The 20,020-nt window shown below is 35.5% G+C and overlaps 1 protein-coding gene across 1 annotated transcript; it reads left to right on the forward strand.

Annotated features, from left to right (window-relative positions):
• Positions 1-2,924: 2,924 nt before the first annotated feature.
• On the forward strand, positions 2,925-7,707 carry LOC126814282 (uncharacterized). Its single transcript, XM_050539361.1, has 4 exons — positions 2,925-2,969; positions 3,527-3,730; positions 5,280-5,363; positions 6,505-7,707. Exons 2-4 carry the CDS (start codon positions 3,673-3,675, stop codon positions 7,326-7,328), a joined length of 966 nt encoding a protein of 321 aa, XP_050395318.1. The 5' UTR covers positions 2,925-2,969; positions 3,527-3,672; the 3' UTR covers positions 7,329-7,707.
• The last annotated feature ends 12,313 nt before the right edge of the window (positions 7,708-20,020 follow it).

Here is a 20,020-nt window from a genome sequence, read left to right on the forward strand (position 1 = left end):
GCTTCTTCAAGTTTGTGTATCTCAAAATTTTGGTCGTCAACCTCATACAAATTTCAGTGCAAAGACAAGACCATTTTTTCCTGTGCCTGTAGTGAAAAGCATTCAGTCCAACGAAAATTTGGGGAAAAGTTGGAGGTGGGCAAAGAGGCCAGAATTAACATTGAAGTCAATGGGGAAATTAATGGTGGTCTGCCATCTATTGGGCTGAAAACATTTTACTTGTATGGTCTCAGTCACTATGGTGTTCGCCATCTTGTTCCTGTCACTAGGGCTAAATGCTTATGCGACAGAGTCATTTAGTGACTGACACGTTTGAGATAGAGTCATTTAGTGACATATATGTACTGACAAGTATGTGATGTAATCATTTACGGACTGACATGTGTGTGATAAAGTCATTTAGGGACTGGCACGTTTGTGATAGAATCATTTAGGGACTGACGTGTGTAACTGTTTATTAATTTGTCGGCACAATGGTTTTACTGAGGCACCATACATTTTTAACACCCGGGGTTAAATAACTGACACTTCTTTTCAAGCAAGTTCCTATATAATTTCTATTATAGTCCTATTATATAGTCCTATTATATTGCTGTAATCCTCAAACCGGCCCGAGTAAAGTTTCCAGGATTCCATTATATCATTATATCTTTCAGCTGATAGTGTAAGAGGATCAACTGTGTATACATTATTTACTAACAAGAAAAGTTGGAAGGAGGCACGAGAAGTGTGCCGACAAAATGGGGGATATTTAATTAATATCGAAACTGAAACAAAATACCAAAAGTACATATCTATGAAAACCGGTGCATTTTCTTCAAGGTGAGCATCTTCGATAATCAAGTCACATCTTTCTCCGGAGGATTTGAACCTCTGGGTGCCCGTTTATATCGTTATCTCTCACCGCCCTCTTCGGATCCATTTACTCGTAACGAAGACCTCACTACGCGGGCTTACTTTGAGTGACCTACCCACCCTCCCTTCAAGTGTGAAGACAACTACCCTTTTAGAACGCGCACAGTTGAAGAAATCTTCAACCTTTTCGAAGTCCCCTCAGCGCTCAACCGCGTCACCGCCCCGCTGTAAAAGACCGCGCCACCGTAGAACGACGAACCTGTCACATGTTTAAATGTTACAGCAACCTCGCCTCGATCGGCTCATTTTAGGTACATGCAGTTCCGCTTGATCTTAATGAAACAGTGATTTACATTTGGGCGGACAATATCAAATTTCGCAAGGGTTAATCCACACTACTATGTACAATATTAATTATTTCAGATATAATTAAGGACAAGAAATCAACGCTATATAATTCCCCGACTCGGATTCAATTTAATTAAAAAACCGACCCATCAATTATACGTTGCGAGCACGTTAAGATGGCGGCTAAAGTGTTATAATATTATGACGTCATCCGAAAATAAACAGACTGCTGTAGTTCAATTTGTAGACCTGATTTGTTTGTCCACAAATGCTGTCAATAAAAAGAAGCAAAAAAAGGGGGAAAGTGTGTCATTTACATAAAAACCAGCACGGATCTATAGAGTAAAACTTCATCGTATCTTTGTAAATAATAGAAAGAATTGAACTTTTACAAATACCCGCTCCCGCATATTGAATAGTCCACAGCCTAAGCTGACTGACATTGTAATTCCTAATTCCTAAGAATTTTGAAAAGTATTTATTCAGTCTCCATTTAATAAAATCGATACTGCTTATTTATGTCTTTGTGTGTATGAAAGATGTAAAGTTTATTACAACCACATTACAAAATAGTGTGCAAGGTTTTTTTTTAATATGGCGGTCATTCGGCGCAGAGATCTATTACTAAAGTAGATAGTCCATTTTACAGGCATGGTCTATTTAGACTTACAAATTACATTCTACACGTTCGAGCAGGAGCTAGTTACGCATGATTTAATGATATATTATTCTTTTGATTTGTAACAATAATATAGTGTTTGCACCTACCGTAAATGAACATGACATCGTATGCTGCTTTAAGTGTTATTTCCATACACGATTTGCAAGAATAATATAGTGTATGCACCTATTGTAAATATACATTATCTGAAGACAATCTGACCAAAACACATATCCTATTTCGTTTTGTTTTTTCGCCGAGCATATTTTGATGATGGTTTGTCCTTACGACTGTTGGATCTGGAAGAGTCATTGAAAACACTGTCTTCGGTTTGAGTTTGTATATCAGCCAACGAAACTGTTTGTTCAATTAAGCTTTTTAAATGAATTTAATGCACGGCCTTAAGTGTAATCAGGGGGATTGGATGGCTGAATGGTTAGCGCGTGCGCACTGTATCATAAAGTCTGTCATTGAGTCAACTAGCATGGTTTCGATTCCCCGGCTGTACGTTACAATGAGTAGCGGAGTCGCCTTCCAACCTCGTGGGTTTTCTCCGGGTCCTCCGGTTTTCTCCCACTTCTAACGACCCCTACGCGCAAGTGAATGATTGAACAAAAATTGAACCATGTGTTAGTCCCGAAATGAACTAGTTTGTGTCGAGTGGACGTTAGACCTCATCCTCTCTCTCTCTTTCTCTCCCCCCCTCTCTCTCTCTTATGTGTAGTCAAAGTAAAATTTAGTCAATGAATCACTACCTTACCAGTTAGAATCTATATGGGATAGATACCATCGAATCGACTCGAAATTGAGAAGTATACTTTAATCACAGACTGATTCGAGAACAGCAGAATCTATAACATGTATCTTAACCGTTACAGTATTGAGTCTCCGTGGACCGGTTTACATTGGACATCATCCACATCCAGACATTGGGATGGTCCGGGATGTCCACCTCCACAGACACACCTGTCGGCATCGTTCCATTGGAGAACCCGTACTGACTCCAATTACGATGCTGGTGAACTTTGCTATAGAGAAATGGACAACGGGTTACAGAGATTTGATTGTAAGGAAAACAACACATTTATTTGCGAGCATTACAGAGGTGAGTTCAAAGTATACGAATTATAAGGCTTCTTATTACCATTAGGCTTATTGTTATTGTTAGGCTAATTACGATAATTATTATTATTCTGATTATTATTATTAGGATTAATATTTATATTATTATTATTTTGTAATTAACATATTTCTGTTAACCCCCACACCGCAACACACAGGTTTACAACTGTATTGTTTAAAATGGTTGGGTGGGGCAATTACATGTCAGTTGCATTCTTGAGCACTCCCAAAATATAATGAACGAACGAGTTACACCCTCCTACACGTAAGCACTGAACACTGGTGTTTATATACGTTAAACGGTGCTTGGAAGGGGTTACATCCGTACGATTGTATACTGCATCCACATCCAAACAGCGCCAATTTCACACAGTACGGTGGGTTGCAATTTGGGAATTTAGGAACAAAGCTGTCATTTGACATTAATTACGTTTGCATTTAAAGTAATTTAAGCGTGTTTTAAACTTATCGAAGTATAAATGGGATTGACATAACAATACGGTATAATGTTTTGAATACCGTTCATTCTCTTAATTTCAGATGGCACGTGTATTTATGATGAGTCGACGATCACATCGTTTACATATAAAGTGTTAACGTCGACATTAGGTGATTGTAAAGTTATCTGTACCAATACAACTGGTTGTTTTCTGACGACCAAATTGGCTAATCAACATATATGTTTCATGCTATTAGCCACAGATGTCAGTAACACAACAGTTTTCATTAAAAATTGTTCATATGGTAATTATACTTTTTAGTGCATTTCTGTTTATTGCAAATACTTAAAGATACATTATGTAAGATTTAGATAAATGAAATGAAATGGGGTTTAACGTCACATTGCCTTATTCGGAGCGAGGTTATGAATGATTAACGTAGTCTTGATTGTCATTGCTACGATAATAAACAGATCGTATTCGCGATTAAATGTAAAATATAACTTCAATCTTAAAGTATATTTTTAATTGGCTGATCTTCGATTGTTGCCACCATCACCATTATCTATTTGTTTATTGTGGTTAACAGTAAGATATTTGATGTATAGGCATGTGCAACAGACTGTGAAACAGAAATATTATGTGGTCGTGTTTGTGTATTTATTGTTGATAGACGACAGTGTGATATAATGATATAGTCAGGTGTGCGTCGGTGTCTCCCTCATTTTATATATATTATTTTTATTCAAGTAAGTTAAAATAGTTAGTAATCAGGTAGTATTCATTAAGTAGGTGTTACGTCTGTTACACAATTGACATTATTTAGGAAATATCACTTAACACCCTCCCATACATGAAACCGATTAACCTTATCAGATTATGATATTGACACTGGTCTGACACGGCCAACGGCCACGTATAAGTCATTAGTTACTACCCCTGGCCTGAGTTATGATGCAATAAATAGCCAACAGCATAATCTCTTCGATATCCTTTGTCTGGTAATGCAATCTGTACTAAAGACTTGGTCTGGCAATGGCTAGATGTATAATCTTGTGGCATCCTTTTATCTAGAAAGAGTTTATAAGTAGAAATTAAAAGTAGATAAGGGCAGACTAGCTAGGCGAGGGCGTCAAGAAGGTACCAGGCAGGTCTCGAGTTAAAACAGGACAGCGGCCATGTAAGTTAGTTGAGAGTTGGTAAGCTAGAACCATGCCTCCCTCAGCACAAGCAAATTACCGAGTCTTAAGTTTTGTATATGATATGTTTGAAGAAGAATAGAAGTTAAGCCAGTGTTGTCATCAAGAACCTGACTAAAAGACTCGATACCGTAACACGTGGCTAGGGTGTTAAAACCGTGACTATTGAATGCTATACACCGATAGTGTGTATTCAATAGTGATGGGTATTGCAATTATTGACGCTTTTACACCAGTAATGACATATTTTACAGCTAGTTGCACACCTGCTAATTAATGACTACTGTATCATTTCTAGCCACTTTCTATGTATACCAATCATTAGAATAATGATCACTTTTACTGGCATAATTTGTCATTACTAAAGGCACAGTGGCCTGTTTCACGAAATTTTAACTAAGATAAAATCAAAATTTTAGTAATTTGATTGGACAATATTAGATTTATTTTAGTGCTTAGCCAATCAAAACTGAAATATCTACTAAAATTTGGATTTTATTTTTAGTTAAGATTTCGAGAAACAGTGCCCAAGTCCATAAATCATCATAAATTTCTGCTTACCAGTGTTTCTTGATTGTAGAGATTGCAATCGACAGTGAGGCACGTGATATAGTTGTGTTGATATGTAGTTATATCATGTTATTTTTATTGTAGAGACTGCAATCGACAGTGCGAGACATGATGTAGTCCGTGACGATTCTGATCCTACAGACTGTGCTAACCAACCATCAAGTTTAGGTAAGCCATGTGCATTAATAAGTAACAGATAATTTATAGGTACTCAAGATGCCCTGGGCCCGGTTCCTAGAAAATTCTTAAAGTGAGCACAAAGTCATGCTTCACTTTTTCTTACGTAAGAAACTTATAAAAATACCGTCCCTAGAAAATTCTCAAGACCATTCTTACGTAAGCACAAGTCAAGTATAAGTCTAAGCACATTGTGACTGGTAAAGTTTACCATAAACTGAGACTACGATGCTCTTTAACGTCACAAAAACAACTTTGGTATGCGAATTACGTCATAAATTTGTCGTCTGCTTCATTGACGTCATATATATATATATATATATATATATGGTTGATTTAGAGGTAGGCTATTTGACATGTCCCCTATACACATATAAAATGTGCCACAAGATAAAAAAAACGCAAACACATACAAACTAACTGAATAATTGTGAGAGCGCTTGATCTTAAGTAACCCGTGTGTTTGTAGCCTATTATTTACTAATTGGCAAATAAATAAAATGGTTTCAGGGTAGAAGCGACATTTTCTATAGTATTCTTAATTTCTTCTGGAGAAGGATTTTCTCTGTCTTGTAATTGTCTCTTTGGTATCAAAAGGTGTCGGAAATGCCGTCGAATAACTCTACGGTCAGCCATCTTTTTGAAGTGGAAACAGACTTAAGGTTGGTAAGCAAGCCGTATACCTTGCTTGGGACTTAGATTTCTTGGAACGCATAAAAACGTTCTTGTGCTTACAATGAAGTCTACTTAAAATCTAAGCATAAGAACGTTCTTAGGAATCGGGCCCTGGTCTTATTCAAACAATTGTTGTAAAAGTGATAAATATCCATTTAATCACATCAAACTTTCTACGTAAATAGTAGTTATGTGTGTAGTTCTGTGGGTAGAATATCCAGTCTTTCAAGGCATCAGATACTACTTTTGTCCATAGCCGGTCTGCCGATATGACACCGTAACTGTGGTAGAAACCAGTTGCCATTAATTTGTCGCCTGGTGTGTGGGTCCGCTTTTAGATCATAAGGTCTGTCATTGAGTCAAGCACATGCACGTGACAAGGAGTGGGGTCGCCTGCCTAACCTCGTTGGTTTTCTCTTCTTGTACCGGCTTCACTTAACTTCATTCGATATTTCAGTACCATCTACAACAGCACGTTCTACTGTCACAAGCACAACTACCGAAACGACAACTTTTATAGAAACTTCAACTGAAACGACCACGTCCTCGATCACTATAACATTTACCGGTATGTCCACAGTAACGCAGTACTCCACATACTGGTCTTCTACAAAGGCATCTATTGCACCTACAGAATCGACAACTGAAAACATGACAGCAGAGGTTACGACGGATTCTTTGGTAGCTACCCAACCAGTAGAAAACGCTATAACAACAATATCACAGATTAATACTGTGACAGTTGTTGACTCTTCATTGGTTGTATCCACGGTTACAGAAACACAGGTTCAAGCATATGAAACCTCAACAGCTGACGTCACGGGATCGTGTACGCCGAGAGTTCTGTACGCTTATTTTCCTTGTCCTAAAGAGAGGGTCCAAACTGTCGTTACAACAATTCAGTCATCTTGCGTTTCTCTTCAGGTGAATGACACAATTGCTTCCAGTTCTACTGGGATTACAGGTTTTATTGGATCAGACGGAATTATGAGGGCAACGGTGTGTCGGGAAGTTATCGTCGTGACCCCTGACCCGGCCGCAGAGCAAGAAGCAGTAGAAAGCATTGTGAAGGAGCTCACCGTTGACAAGAAAAACATATCTGCTCTCGTAAAGAAAAAAGTAAGCGCACAAGATAAAAGATCTAGCTCTGTTGCTATTGGTTTTATTGGAATAGTTTTTCTGATAATCCCGTTTCTTTTAATCATTGCTGTAGATTTACCGACATGCATCCAAGGCGGAAGAAACGTCATTAAATTATGTAAGGACGAAGAGAGATTTTGATCTGTATGTTAAAGATATAACAACGTGAATGTAACAGGCTATTTTTGTGTTTAAGACACTTGGATCCCTTTATTCTCGTCACAAGTAACCATCTGAACCACTGTGATATGATTTCATAAAAAATACCAAATTTTATTTATCCTGTACAGTATGATAGGAAGGTCTTGACGAGCAATCATTCGTCCCCGGGACAAACATATCAACAACTCAGACGCAAGTGTGACAACGCCTTGTTCTACTTTCGTTTTGTGTTGTTTTCCAGCGATTTTCAGGTTATTGTTGCGCTTTAATCCCCTCTGCAACGGTATCAAATAGTCACGTTTATCAAATCTCACAATGCGCAAGCGCCCTAAAAGATGTATGTAACATTTATAAACTGTTTGGGTAATATTTTCAAAAGACTTAATATTTTGAAGCTAAAACTTTCATATACTATTTCTTTAATTGGTGGGTTTGATTTGCACCCTAAAACACATTTTTTTGTTTTTGTCGGGGGTGGGGTAGGGAGAATCAGTAACAGCTAGGATTTGTGATATAAAATATAAGGCAACAAAAGTCACTGATGATCATCTAGGTTTTCTTTCTGGGTGCCCCGATATTACGAGATGGCCTATTCCTCGAAAGTACGATAGAATATATACCAAGTAACGTTGCTACGATAATAAATAATATATGTCAAAACTTCAAACAGTCATATAACGTCGCTTAGAATAAAGTAATTTGAATTACATGTTTAGTATATTAATTTTGAATTTTATATTTTGGAATTATTACAGCCAGAGCAACCACCTCTTTATCTAAATTTATACTTATGATTTTAGTTTGTTTGAATTATTCAATTATAAAAATACGAAATAATATTTGACACGTTATTTTATTAATATAAGATATACAATGTAGTTCATATTCGAGGTAAAACCAGCTATTTTAAGTAAAATATCTTTTTTTTTTCAGTATTTCTATTAGCCGAAAAGAAAGAACGTTAATAATCCTAGTAAATACTCATTTATTAAAATACTTGTTTGTTTTTTTTGGTTGTTTTTTTTAAAAAAAAAAAATACTAGTTTATTAAAACAAACTTGTGTATTAAAATACCTTTTTACTAAAAATACTTGTTTATTAATTAAAATACTTGTTTATTAATTACAATACTTGTTTCTTAATTTAAATACTTGTTTCTAAATTTAATTCTTGTTTATTTATTAAAATACTTGGTTATTTAATTGGAATACTTGTTTAATAATTGGAATACTTAACAAAAAATTGTTTTTTAACATGTTTTTTTGTTAATTAAAATACTTGCCTAATTGAAAATGCTTGTTTATGAAAATATTTTTTTTATTAATTAAAATACTTGTTTATTAATTAAAATACTTGTTTATTAATTAAAATACTTTTTTTTTTATTAATTAAAATACTTTTTTTTATTAATTAAAATACTTTTTTTTTATTAATTAAAACACTTTTTTTTATTAATTAAAATACTTTTTTTTTATTAATTAAAATACTTTTTTTTATTAATTATTACCGGCTTATTAATTAAAATGCTTGTTTATTAATTGAAATAATGAGTTTTCAATTCAATTGAAACACTTGGTTTTTTTTTAAATGTTTGTTGATTAAAATACTTGATTATTAAACTAATTGTTGATTAAAAAGCTAATTGTTTATTAAAGTAATTGGTTATAAATTTGTTACAATGTGTATTTCTATAAATACTTCATTATTATTACATGCTTCTTTATTAAGATACTTGTTTATTACAGATGCATTTCGTAAGAGCTAATTCTGCCTATTTCAGGTTTTTATTTAGCTTCAAATGTTATATAAATTATTAATTAGACATTTATTCACATGACAAGCCTATACTCAAACGGAGTATACCAAGTAACGTTGCTACGCTAATAAATAATATATGTCAAAACTTCAAACAGTCATAACGTCGCTTAGAATAAAGTAATTTGAATTACATGTTTATTATATTAATTTTGAATTATATATTTTGGAATTATTACAGCCAGAGCAACCATCTCTTTATCTAAATCGTGCTTGTTTATTAACATACTTGATTATTAAAAGGCTTGTTTATTAAAATGTTTGTTTACCTAAAACGCTTGTTTATCTAAATGTTTGTTTATTAAAAAGCTTTTTTTAAAAACAAAAAATACTTGTTTATTAAAAAAAGGGCGTGTTAATATACCTGTAATTTTAAATACCAGTATATAATATCATGCAAGTAGGTTTCTTTATCTTAAAGAAGATAGAGAGAGGGGGGGTGTCGTCCACTCATCACAAACTGTGTCATTTCGGGACTAAACTATTTATTTCAACAATTTGCTTTCGCGTAGACGTCCTAGAGTATACCCGAGAGGTTGGACAGGAGACCTCACGAAACGAAACCCCACCACTTTACTCAATGACAGATCGTATGGTGCAACGTGCACGCGTTAACCATTGCGACACCCAACCGCCCTGTCACTCAGACACGTTCTTGGTATCGATTGTAAGGAGTTCTCCACAGCGATTCACTACTTTACTTTATTATAAGGCAAATCAAATCACTTGCTATAGCCAGCATAGGTACATAGAATATAATTATATGGTGATTAGTGTACAACAGATAAGGAATATGAGGAACAAAATAATAATAGCAGGAAAAAAAAAATAATTAAAAAATAAGATATTTATGTATATAAAGTAGTTTCAATATTTATATTCGAAGATAATACAAAGGTACACCCAAAACAGTTCCCAATAGGTGTTTAGTTTCATTTTTGGGTGTTTAATAATTGATTATGTAATTTCATACTTTGGTATAGCTATTTTCCTAAATTGATTAGACATATATGTTTGGTGTTCGTTAAAATAGTTTTGAATTTATGTAAATAAGGAAAGGACCAAACTTTACGATGAAATAATTTGCGACGTAAATTTATATATGCAGGGCAACAGAGAAGAAATTGGTATTCGTTGTGCAGCATCTACACAATGTATTTTCTCGACCCGTTCTTGTATAACGCTCAGTTTCAACATTCAATTTAAGCATAACACATCGAAATTGACATATTTTATTTTGATGTTTATTATCAATTTATGAATTTAGGTAAATTTCATGTTCATGTACAGTTTTGAATAAATTAAAACAAAACGCTGCTTACTCGAATTTCCCAAGGAAAATAACCATTCTGGTTTAAATTGTTCTTGGATGCGGGTTTTAATTAGAGATACATTCTTTTGGTTTATGGAAGAAGGGTAATGCCAAATATTCCCCACCCAATTTTGTTTTCCCTTCTCATTATCAGTACAAATTATACTGTAAATTTGAAAAATTAATGAATTTGGAGAACGAGTAATTGTCAACCAATATTTAAGAATTCTTATTTTTTTTAACAGCTATCAGGGGAAATAACACAAATTCTCCTAGCATGGCCATAATTGGGATGTTTCTGCCCAGCCTTAATACAAATCTTAAAAAAAGCATTTAAAACCTGTTCTATGGGTTTACCAATATGAAACCCCCAAACCTTACAAGCATAAGTTAAAGTAGAGGAAACCAATGACTGGAAAAGTTTACATTTGACCAGAACGTCCACGAATGCTATTGGCTGATAGTTTGTTTCAACTGTGAATTTGATTTTTTTATCTAAACCATTCATTGTTTCTTGACTTTCTGCAACATTACCAATTCGTCATTCCAAATATAAATCCATCGTCAGTTAGAAATCCTTTCAATTGATTTTCTAAATATAACCTGTACTCTACTATCAAATTTAATTTCTAGCATTGATTATAATTTTTCCTGCACAAATCCAATTGTTAAATTACCAATAATTTGCTTGTTATTTGTTTTGCCAAATATGAATCTATAGTAATCAGTCGGAATGACTTTGGGGGTAGTATTTTACTAGGATCGATTGCCAAAAACAGGATGAAGTCGCGCGGATCCCTTGGTAGTTGGTAGAGTAGGTAGAAACGCCACGGTCTCGGCAAATAATCCTCATGGCAAACTGAACTTATCCTGTTGGTGCAGAAAAGTTGGACGTTATTTCGATTAGTGATGGGACAAGAGTTATGTCCCACTAAATCAACAATTTTATTTTTGAACCAAATCCCAGGAATTTAGTTACTTTAAAACTGTTAAGACTTCAAATGCGTTCATACAGTATGCGCAATCAATGCGAATTCCGGTGACCGGCCACCGGAATTCGAATTGGTTTGTCTTGGATTAAAAGCGGTGCGTCACAGCTTATTCGGATTGAATCACGCCACACTGAATGTACAGGCCCGTAGCCAGATTACTTGCTGCGGATGGGCCGTAAACGTTTTTTTAGGGGGGGGGGGCGGAGGGTTTTCGCCACCCAGATGGAGGGGATCCTCCCACTTCACATTTTAAAATGTAAACGCGCTTTCCAGTCCCAAAAATCGTTTTCTAGCGAACTTTGAACATTATGACAATTAGACGGGTCGACGACAGTGGTCATTGGGCAAGTCAGTACACAATATAGGGCAGCTAGATATCAGAACATAACCAATAATATGTAATGTATACACCATCTTTATTATGTTTGTTTGACTTGGCGGATCACGTGGCTAAGTGAGTAAGACGCTGGCTCGGAGGTCAGGTGTTCGATCCCTGCATTGACCGAGAAAGTTCATCCCGATTTTTCGGCGTGGTTTCCTCTTGTCAGTGATGCAGGACGGAGGGCCTGACAAGAACAGCTGTCTAGTCGTTCTGATGGGACGAAAAACCGAGGCCCCGTGTACACATTGGCGTGCACGTAAAAGATCCCTTGGCTTAACGGAACTATAAACTATTTAAACCATTTTGGAAGTTTGTGATAATTTATCCCGTGGAACTGGAAACGAACCAAATAAAGTAGAATAGTCCTAACCACTAGTCAAACAACGATACAGCCAGAACAATACCCGGAATTAGACCGTTTTCACAACGGGCGGTCTAGAAGGTTCGAGAGTCATCCATATCTAGTCTCTCGCAAGAGAGGCTAGAGGCTAGAGGCCTTGAGTCAAGCAAAAGTAACCAGCAAGGTTACAACTTTAAATGAGGTTTCAGGGCAAACGAGGAGCAGTCCATTTGCTGATTACACTATTTAGCTCGAATACATTATTTTGCCTATAACGTTTTTTAGGACTTCGAATTCTGTCTTATTGTTTGGATTGTTCGTACTTGGTTTTATTTTATTTATACATACTAATATAATCTTTTTTATGTATTTATTGAATAATGGTAGGGACAAAAGTTAACGAAATGAAAATGAAATGAAATGGGGTTTACCGTCCTACTGTTCTGCTCCTAAACTGGGTTAATGAAGACGGGCATACGCCATACAGTGGGTTATGAGGAAAATGTTGCCCGGGCAGCGGCGCTACGGCCTACTCTTATATCGAATTCCAACTGCCAAGGGACTTTTACGTGCACGCCAATATGTACACGGGACCTCGGTTTTTCGTCCCATCCGAACGACGAGACTGCTGTCCTTGTCAGGCCCTCCGTCCTGCATCACTGACAAGGTGAAACCACGCCGGAAAATCTGAATGAACTTTCTCGACCAATGCAGGGATCGAGCACCCGACCTCCAGGCTAGTGAGCCAGCATCTTACCACTTAGCCACGTGATCCCCCAAAAGTTAACAAGTTAGCGAACGTTATATAACGGCACTAATTCTATTGGACCATTCGGTAGCATTTGATACCGTGGCTCAGAAATGAATTCCTAATAACGGTAAGTGCACATTCTTGGTTTATGGCATACCCTGAACACCGCAGTCAACAGGTTATAATAAATGATGTTAAGTTTGACCCAATTATCCTTAAATGTGGAGTATTCTAACTATCGTTCCTGGGTCCAGCGTTCTTGCTCAAATCGTCATTTGTGGCTAATATTATATCCCAACACGGCGGCATCCACCACTTTTCATACGCTGATGATACAAAAATTATGTCATCTGTGTCAAGACAAATCAGATCACCCCTGCTCTTAACACCATAACCTTATGGTCTCGGGATATACAATCCTGGATGACCGCAAACAAATCTACATTAAATATACATTATGGGAGATTAGACAAAGAGTTGGCAGTTCTCACTATAATAGTTAAAAACTAGATAATGCAAAGGGAATTTGCTGAAAATTTCAGTGAAATTGATACACTCTGAACCTAGAATTTAGGAATTTGAATTTTTGGCCTAGTCTCGATCATCATTACGAAAGGCGGTACGATAAACATAACATAGTCTCGATTATTCAATTTTTGATTTAATCATGAATGAGCGTTGAGCAGCAGATCGGATCTTAATTTAGTAAATATCGTAGGCTAGCGATGGCAACGAGAGTTTATTCTGGTCTTGATAAGTTAATTAATGTCTAATTAATAATTTAGATAACATTTCAGACCCAAAGAAAGACCTGCAATAATATATGTTTAAATGATGATAAGAGAGAAGCAATCATTTTTTGGAACAAAGAATCGATTACAGGAACTATCTGAAACAAGTGTAACCATTGAAAATTTCACCATTCAAGTTTCTCGTACCGTTAAGGATCTTGGTGTGATCTTTGATTCTTACCTTAGAGACTCCGGTTGATCATCTGTGTAGATCGTGTTATATCCAGTGGCGACGTATCAACGGTAGTAGAAACATCATCACCACAGATGCCACAAAATCATTAGTACAATCACTCGTCCTATCAAAAATTGACTACTGTAACAGTTAACTCCGTGCCATCCCCATCCAACTGTGTAACCCATATAACGCATCTAAAAAAAAATAACCGTTCCAAAAATGCAGGGCATAGGGGATTTTAGGGTCAGCTTTTGCCATTTTAATACAGTTATCGCATCTAGGACATCAACAACCATTCCAACATTTATTCATGTGCAGGTGTAACGTCAAATGTTGGATAATTGGACAGATTTTATTCTGTTTAAATGTGAACTTTTGTATGCAAAGGTTAACCCATTCTTCATTGCACGTGGGTTAGTGAGTGTAATCAGCAATACAGACAAACTAGAGTTATCTCGCTTTTAATATATCAAAAATAACACATATAATCCACGAATACGAGTCCAATATTACATGGACACAGATCAAATATTCCTACGGTGTCAAAGGCCAAAGCTATTGTTTAGTCTTCCTCTCCCTTTACCTTTTTCCCCCTTTTGCATGGCGATTTTTGTTGATTTTTTGGTGTAGAAAAAGGGCTTGAAAATAATTTTTCTGACAGGTTTTGGTGAATATTCATATTTTTGATGCGGTAGGATACAAGAGTTGCGAGGTTGGTTAGGTTGAAATGTAGGGCCTAAAATTGCATCTACTTCCAGCTTGTGTATCACAAGTTTTTCATAAAGAACCTCATAAGTGATTTTGGGCATGTTGCTCCGTCTGTGTCAGAAAGCTTTCTACCAAACGAAAATTTGGGAAAAAGTTAGAGCCGGTCTAAGATACGAGAATTGACATTAAAGTCAATTAGTGATCTGTGGCCACATGGGAGAGGGTCATCTAAAATGCAAACATAGTTATCTCCCTCTCCCTTCTAATATGTATACATACATATATATATATATCCAAAATTATTAGCACAACCGCAAAGCTGCACTACTTTGTTTCACGGTAAATGATGTAAAGAAAAAAAAAGGTATGCCGACACAAACTGATTTCAGCACTGGTTTAATAACATTTTAACATTTTAAAGTACTTTTCGTCCGTCTTGGGACTATTCATAAATAATGTCATTGTATAAAGATGGACAGTATAGTATATTTATACATATTTACATAGTAACACTGTGGTTTTAATTGGCTATAGTTACCATTGTCTATGGTTACATAGTATATCGTTAACAAATAGAAACATGTACACACATGTGTTAATCTGTAGTATATGGGGTTCAATTTATGAACAATGAGTTTAAGATAATCATGGGATAGATTTAAGAAAATTAATGAAGCTAATGGCCAATTGTTACTTATTGACTATTAAGTCGAGGAACATATTTTTTAATAAAATGGTTTTCCATTAATTTCCTTTTCGTGGTGTCATCGACTTTCATTTTATAAAAAGGGAAAATTTGGAATTTTACTTGTAGGTGTTGTGCACATTTAAAAATATGTCTATTTACAAATAAGGGCCCATTTTCAATATTACAATCCCGTCGATGGTTGCGTACTCTATCCCGTAGATGCGTGGACGTCTCCCCTATGTAAAAATTTAGACACCCATTGCAAGTCAAGACATATATGAGATTTTTTGTGTCACAATTCATATTGTCGTTGATATATATATAAAATACGACTTGTTATCTTACGCGTACCATTCAGCAATATCACACACTAATGTCCGTTTTCTATGTGCGGGTTTTCACCTGTTACATGGAAACGGCCCCATTACATTTGTATAAACACCCTCTCCTAACTTAAAATCACGGCATTAACATTGAATAGAGCTACGTTGTTAGATCTATTGCGACATATAGATATATTGGCAATATTGCCAATGGCCCGGGTCATATAATTTTAACCTACTATCATTCACAAAAATAATATTCATTCAATTTATTTTCGTTGCATGGGACATTTATCTGAGACCCACCTGTTTATTTTATGTAAGGCAATATAAGCAATTAGATGACGCCCCAAATTAAAAACCCCAAAAAACAAAAACATATTACCATATAATTCAAGTATAAATTATACCATTTTCAAATAATTAATACACACAACCCCCCCCCCCCCAAAAAAAAAAAAGCTAAAAAGAATCTGGTCCCACTTCATATGTAATGTCTATAAAAAATATCTTTGTAGGCCTACAATTGTTTAAAATTGCCAAGTTCTTGGTATTAGAGGGCCCACAGTGCTATAATACTAGACACGCCATATGCAAAGTGTTTACTCATATGGTTTTTGGGTTATGATTTGTAAAAGATAATCAACAATCTCAAATGTGTCTATTGAAACATTTTATAGGCCTATTTGAAATTAAATTTTAATATCATGAATGTATTATATATTTCTTAATAAAGGCGTTCGTTAATAACACTGCGTAAATCAGAGAAGTTTTATATCGGAGCTAAGGGTATTTTATATTGGTGAAAAATCATTTTAATTTAGTAAGATAAATAGGCATTATCCCAGAAGCAGTATGACACTTCGGCATTTTCAAAGTATTATTGAAAGGGTCCATGGGAACCAAAAAAGCCCTATATTCGTATAGCCACACAGTGTCTGCTTTGAGGGTGGGGGGAGGAGAATATCAAAAGGGTGGTTGTTGAGAGGTGAGAGCAGGTCCAATGATAAAAAAAAACCCAAATCAATTGCAGCCCTTTTGGTACTTTTTTAGATGCGCCATTTGGGCTACAAAGTTCGTTGGGGGAAGTCACTCAAACCTTTGAATATGAATGAAATCGGCCGCCCATTCCACAAGTTTTTAGACCTTCGAATAATTTTTCGTTAATTCCTTTGTATAAATTATCTCGTAGGTTTTGAGCTTTTTTGGAGTGATGTTATATTTGGATGCCAATTGTAGCAGTTCCCCGTCGCTCGAATATGGAAAGCAACGCCGCCAAAGGCTTACCACATCCTTGTTACCCATCTTATAGCCTTGATCGTCTAGGTTACACTGGCCTGGATACTGTTGGGGCTCTCCATTCTTAGATGTCGCGTTATTTACTTAAATATAGCAGCCAAATCGTTACATATCGGGATCAAGAAGGCTTTCCTTTAACGTGTTGATATCGAAACCGGATACATACATAAGATAAAAACGCCGTTCATTCTCTCAACCCCACTACTTTAAAGTCTAGCCAGCATTACGTCATGGCCTTCTCAGAATCTCAGTGAATCATCTATTTCCGTTGAATTTCGTGACGTATAACATATCGGTGGGTGCGTATTATCGGCTGTTCCGCTTCGTGTAGCCTATTATATATGGGATTTGAAAAAAAAGTATTGGTGACGCCATTGTTCTGAGTACACATTGTGATTAAAACAATGTACCTGTGCTGTTATTGTTCCTTATTATATTTACTAATATATTATCTATGAAATTGTCTGAACACAAATAAAGAATGTTTATAATTACAAAAATTGGTTTCATTCATGGTTAAAGGAAATCAATATATTAAGACGGTTTATCTAGAGGATAGAAAGATACTCTAGTTTAGTAGAATACACCTTTATGTCACGCCATATAAACATATATCGATAGACAAGGCACGATATTCATATACAACTTAATTTCAACATATATTTAAGCACTATGTTAACGGTCCATGTTGAATTTAATACGCTGTAACCATTTGAAATGCAATAAAACAAATAGCTAAAGTTGTTACTGAATATTACTGAAACCAGGATCTCACCATGTCCTATCAAAATTCAACGTAGAATTGTCTAAAAAAAACACGCATGCCAAGTTTTATGTCGATCGTGTATGAACTGTCGAAGCCATAGACTTATTTTCGAAGTTCTGGTGGCTAGTAACTCTATAACGTAATAATATGTTTCCTTACAATTAATAATAGTACGTTATCACTTACTATTTGAACGATATAAGTTATAGAGCACTGTATTCACCAATCGTTTATTAATGTCATATAGGTATTGCATTGAACAATATTGTAGTAAGGTGAATTTCGACCCAATGGTGGACATATTTAATGCGTCGTGATAATTCGCACATTATTACTTAATTCAGTAAACTATATTTTAATGGATCTTAATTACCCCTATTTATACCTACTTCATATTTCTTTAATCACCCGTTTCCAGTATTCGTTGTTGTAGACATTAAATTGATCTTATAAATTGTAATTAACATCTATAACGACAAAACACAATTAGTGTCAATGTCTATCAGATGAATATTAAATTATTACACATTAATTAGTGGTAACAAATCAATAGTTAAGAAACTATTAACGAATAAATATATAAAGTACAAACATACAATATAGACCTTACAAATTGTCTCGCAAATATACATAGCACAAGCATACAACATAGAACTTACAAACTGTCTCGCAAATATACATAGTACATGCATACAACATAGACCTTACAAATTTTCTCACAAATTTACATAGTACAAGCATACACCATAGACCGTACATTGTCTCACATATATACATAGTACATGCATACACCATAGACCTTACAAATTGTCTCACAAATATACATAGTACAAGCATACACCATAGACCTTACAAATTGTCTCACAAAAATGCACACAGAACAAACATATAACATAGATACAACACAGATCCTACAGATTGTCTCACAAATATACATAGTATAAGCAAATACCATAGATACAACATAGACCCTACAAATTGTCTCACACTATTGAATTATGCATAAGGAATTCCGGTGTGGAGGACTGTTGTTGGGTGAGTCACTAGAGTAATGGATGTCAGGTTGCACCAATCAGTGTAATGCCGCAGATTTAACGCTTTAGATTTTAAGGTATGTCATTGAGTGGAGTGATATAGATTCCCCGCTTTTCTCCAGGTCCTCCGGTTTCTTCCTATTAGCGCGAGCGAATTATTGAAATAAAATTGAACCCTGTGTTAGTATGGAAATTACATTGTTTGTGTCGCGTGGACGTTATACCCCATTTCTCTCTAACTCTGTAGCTCGTGTGACGTTACAGGAACGTAGTAAATTGGATAGTTATCTTAATTAGAAATAATTATAAATCGAATAGGTGAACCGATGGAACTAAATGAGGGATGCCCACGACGAAAGGTGATTATATAATTTTATAACATCGCTAGCTAAACGGATAAATGAAAACATTTACTAGTTTAGTAAACAACTTGACTACAATTATTTGAAACAAATAAAAAAAAAAGTATAGTTCATATATTTGCATAACCAGTAGGCATACAGGCTGACTCAAACTGTTCTAATAATATTAAATTAGATAGTTTGTCGTTTTACAGTGGCGTTGTTTCAATTATCACGCTTCATTAAATAAGCAACATATTTCAAATCTTTTATCAAATAGATAAAAATACTAATTTAAAAGGTGGGCGTCCAGAATCTAAGTATTGTTTGATGTCCTGATGCGCCATTGCCATTTGTTGCTAGAATATCAAGTTTCTCACAGCTTAATCCAACGTTGATATATGCTCCAACTTATTATTTAACATTTATTCTTAAAAGAAAACAAAATCAAATTACCAACGCTAGATAATATCCCGGTTTGAATTTAAACTAGTCACACCCACGTTCCCCTGTTGCCAATTAAAGAATGTGGTGTTTTGTTAATAGCGTGCAGCAAGGATAAAGGCAATTTGAATTCCACATATCTATGTATATACTGATAAACTATCGGACATTCATCTTTCACACGTGGGGGGTTGGATGGCCGAATGGTTAGCACGCGCGCGCTGTATCATACGGTCTGTCATTGAGTCAACTGGCGGGGTTTCGATTCCCCGGTTGTACGTGACAAGGAATAGGGTCGCCTGTCCAACCTCGTGGGTTTTCTCCGGGTCCTCCGGTTTCCTCCCACTGCTAAAGACACCTACGCGCAAGCGAATTATTGAAATAAAATTGAACCATTTGTTAGTCCCGAAATGACCTAGTCTGTGTCGAGTGGACGTTAAACCCCATTTCTCTCTCTCTTTCACACGTGACTTCTATTGAAAATGACGCATCGTGATTTTAACCAAA

The sequence above is a fragment of the Patella vulgata genome, chromosome 3 (genome assembly GCF_932274485.2).
Source record: "Patella vulgata chromosome 3, xgPatVulg1.2, whole genome shotgun sequence".
Taxonomy (NCBI): Eukaryota; Metazoa; Mollusca; class Gastropoda; family Patellidae; genus Patella; species Patella vulgata.

Excerpts from the sequence above, each read along its gene's own strand:
- LOC126814282 (XM_050539361.1), top strand. The coding sequence starts at position 3,673 with ATGCTATTAGCCACAGATGTCAGTAACACAACAGTTTTCATTAAAAAT. Across the intron at positions 3,731-5,279 it reads CATTAAAAATTGTTCATATG|AGACTGCAATCGACAGTGCG; the intron begins GTAATTATACTT and ends TTTTTATTGTAG. Across the intron at positions 5,364-6,504 it reads TAACCAACCATCAAGTTTAG|TACCATCTACAACAGCACGT; the intron begins GTAAGCCATGTG and ends TCGATATTTCAG.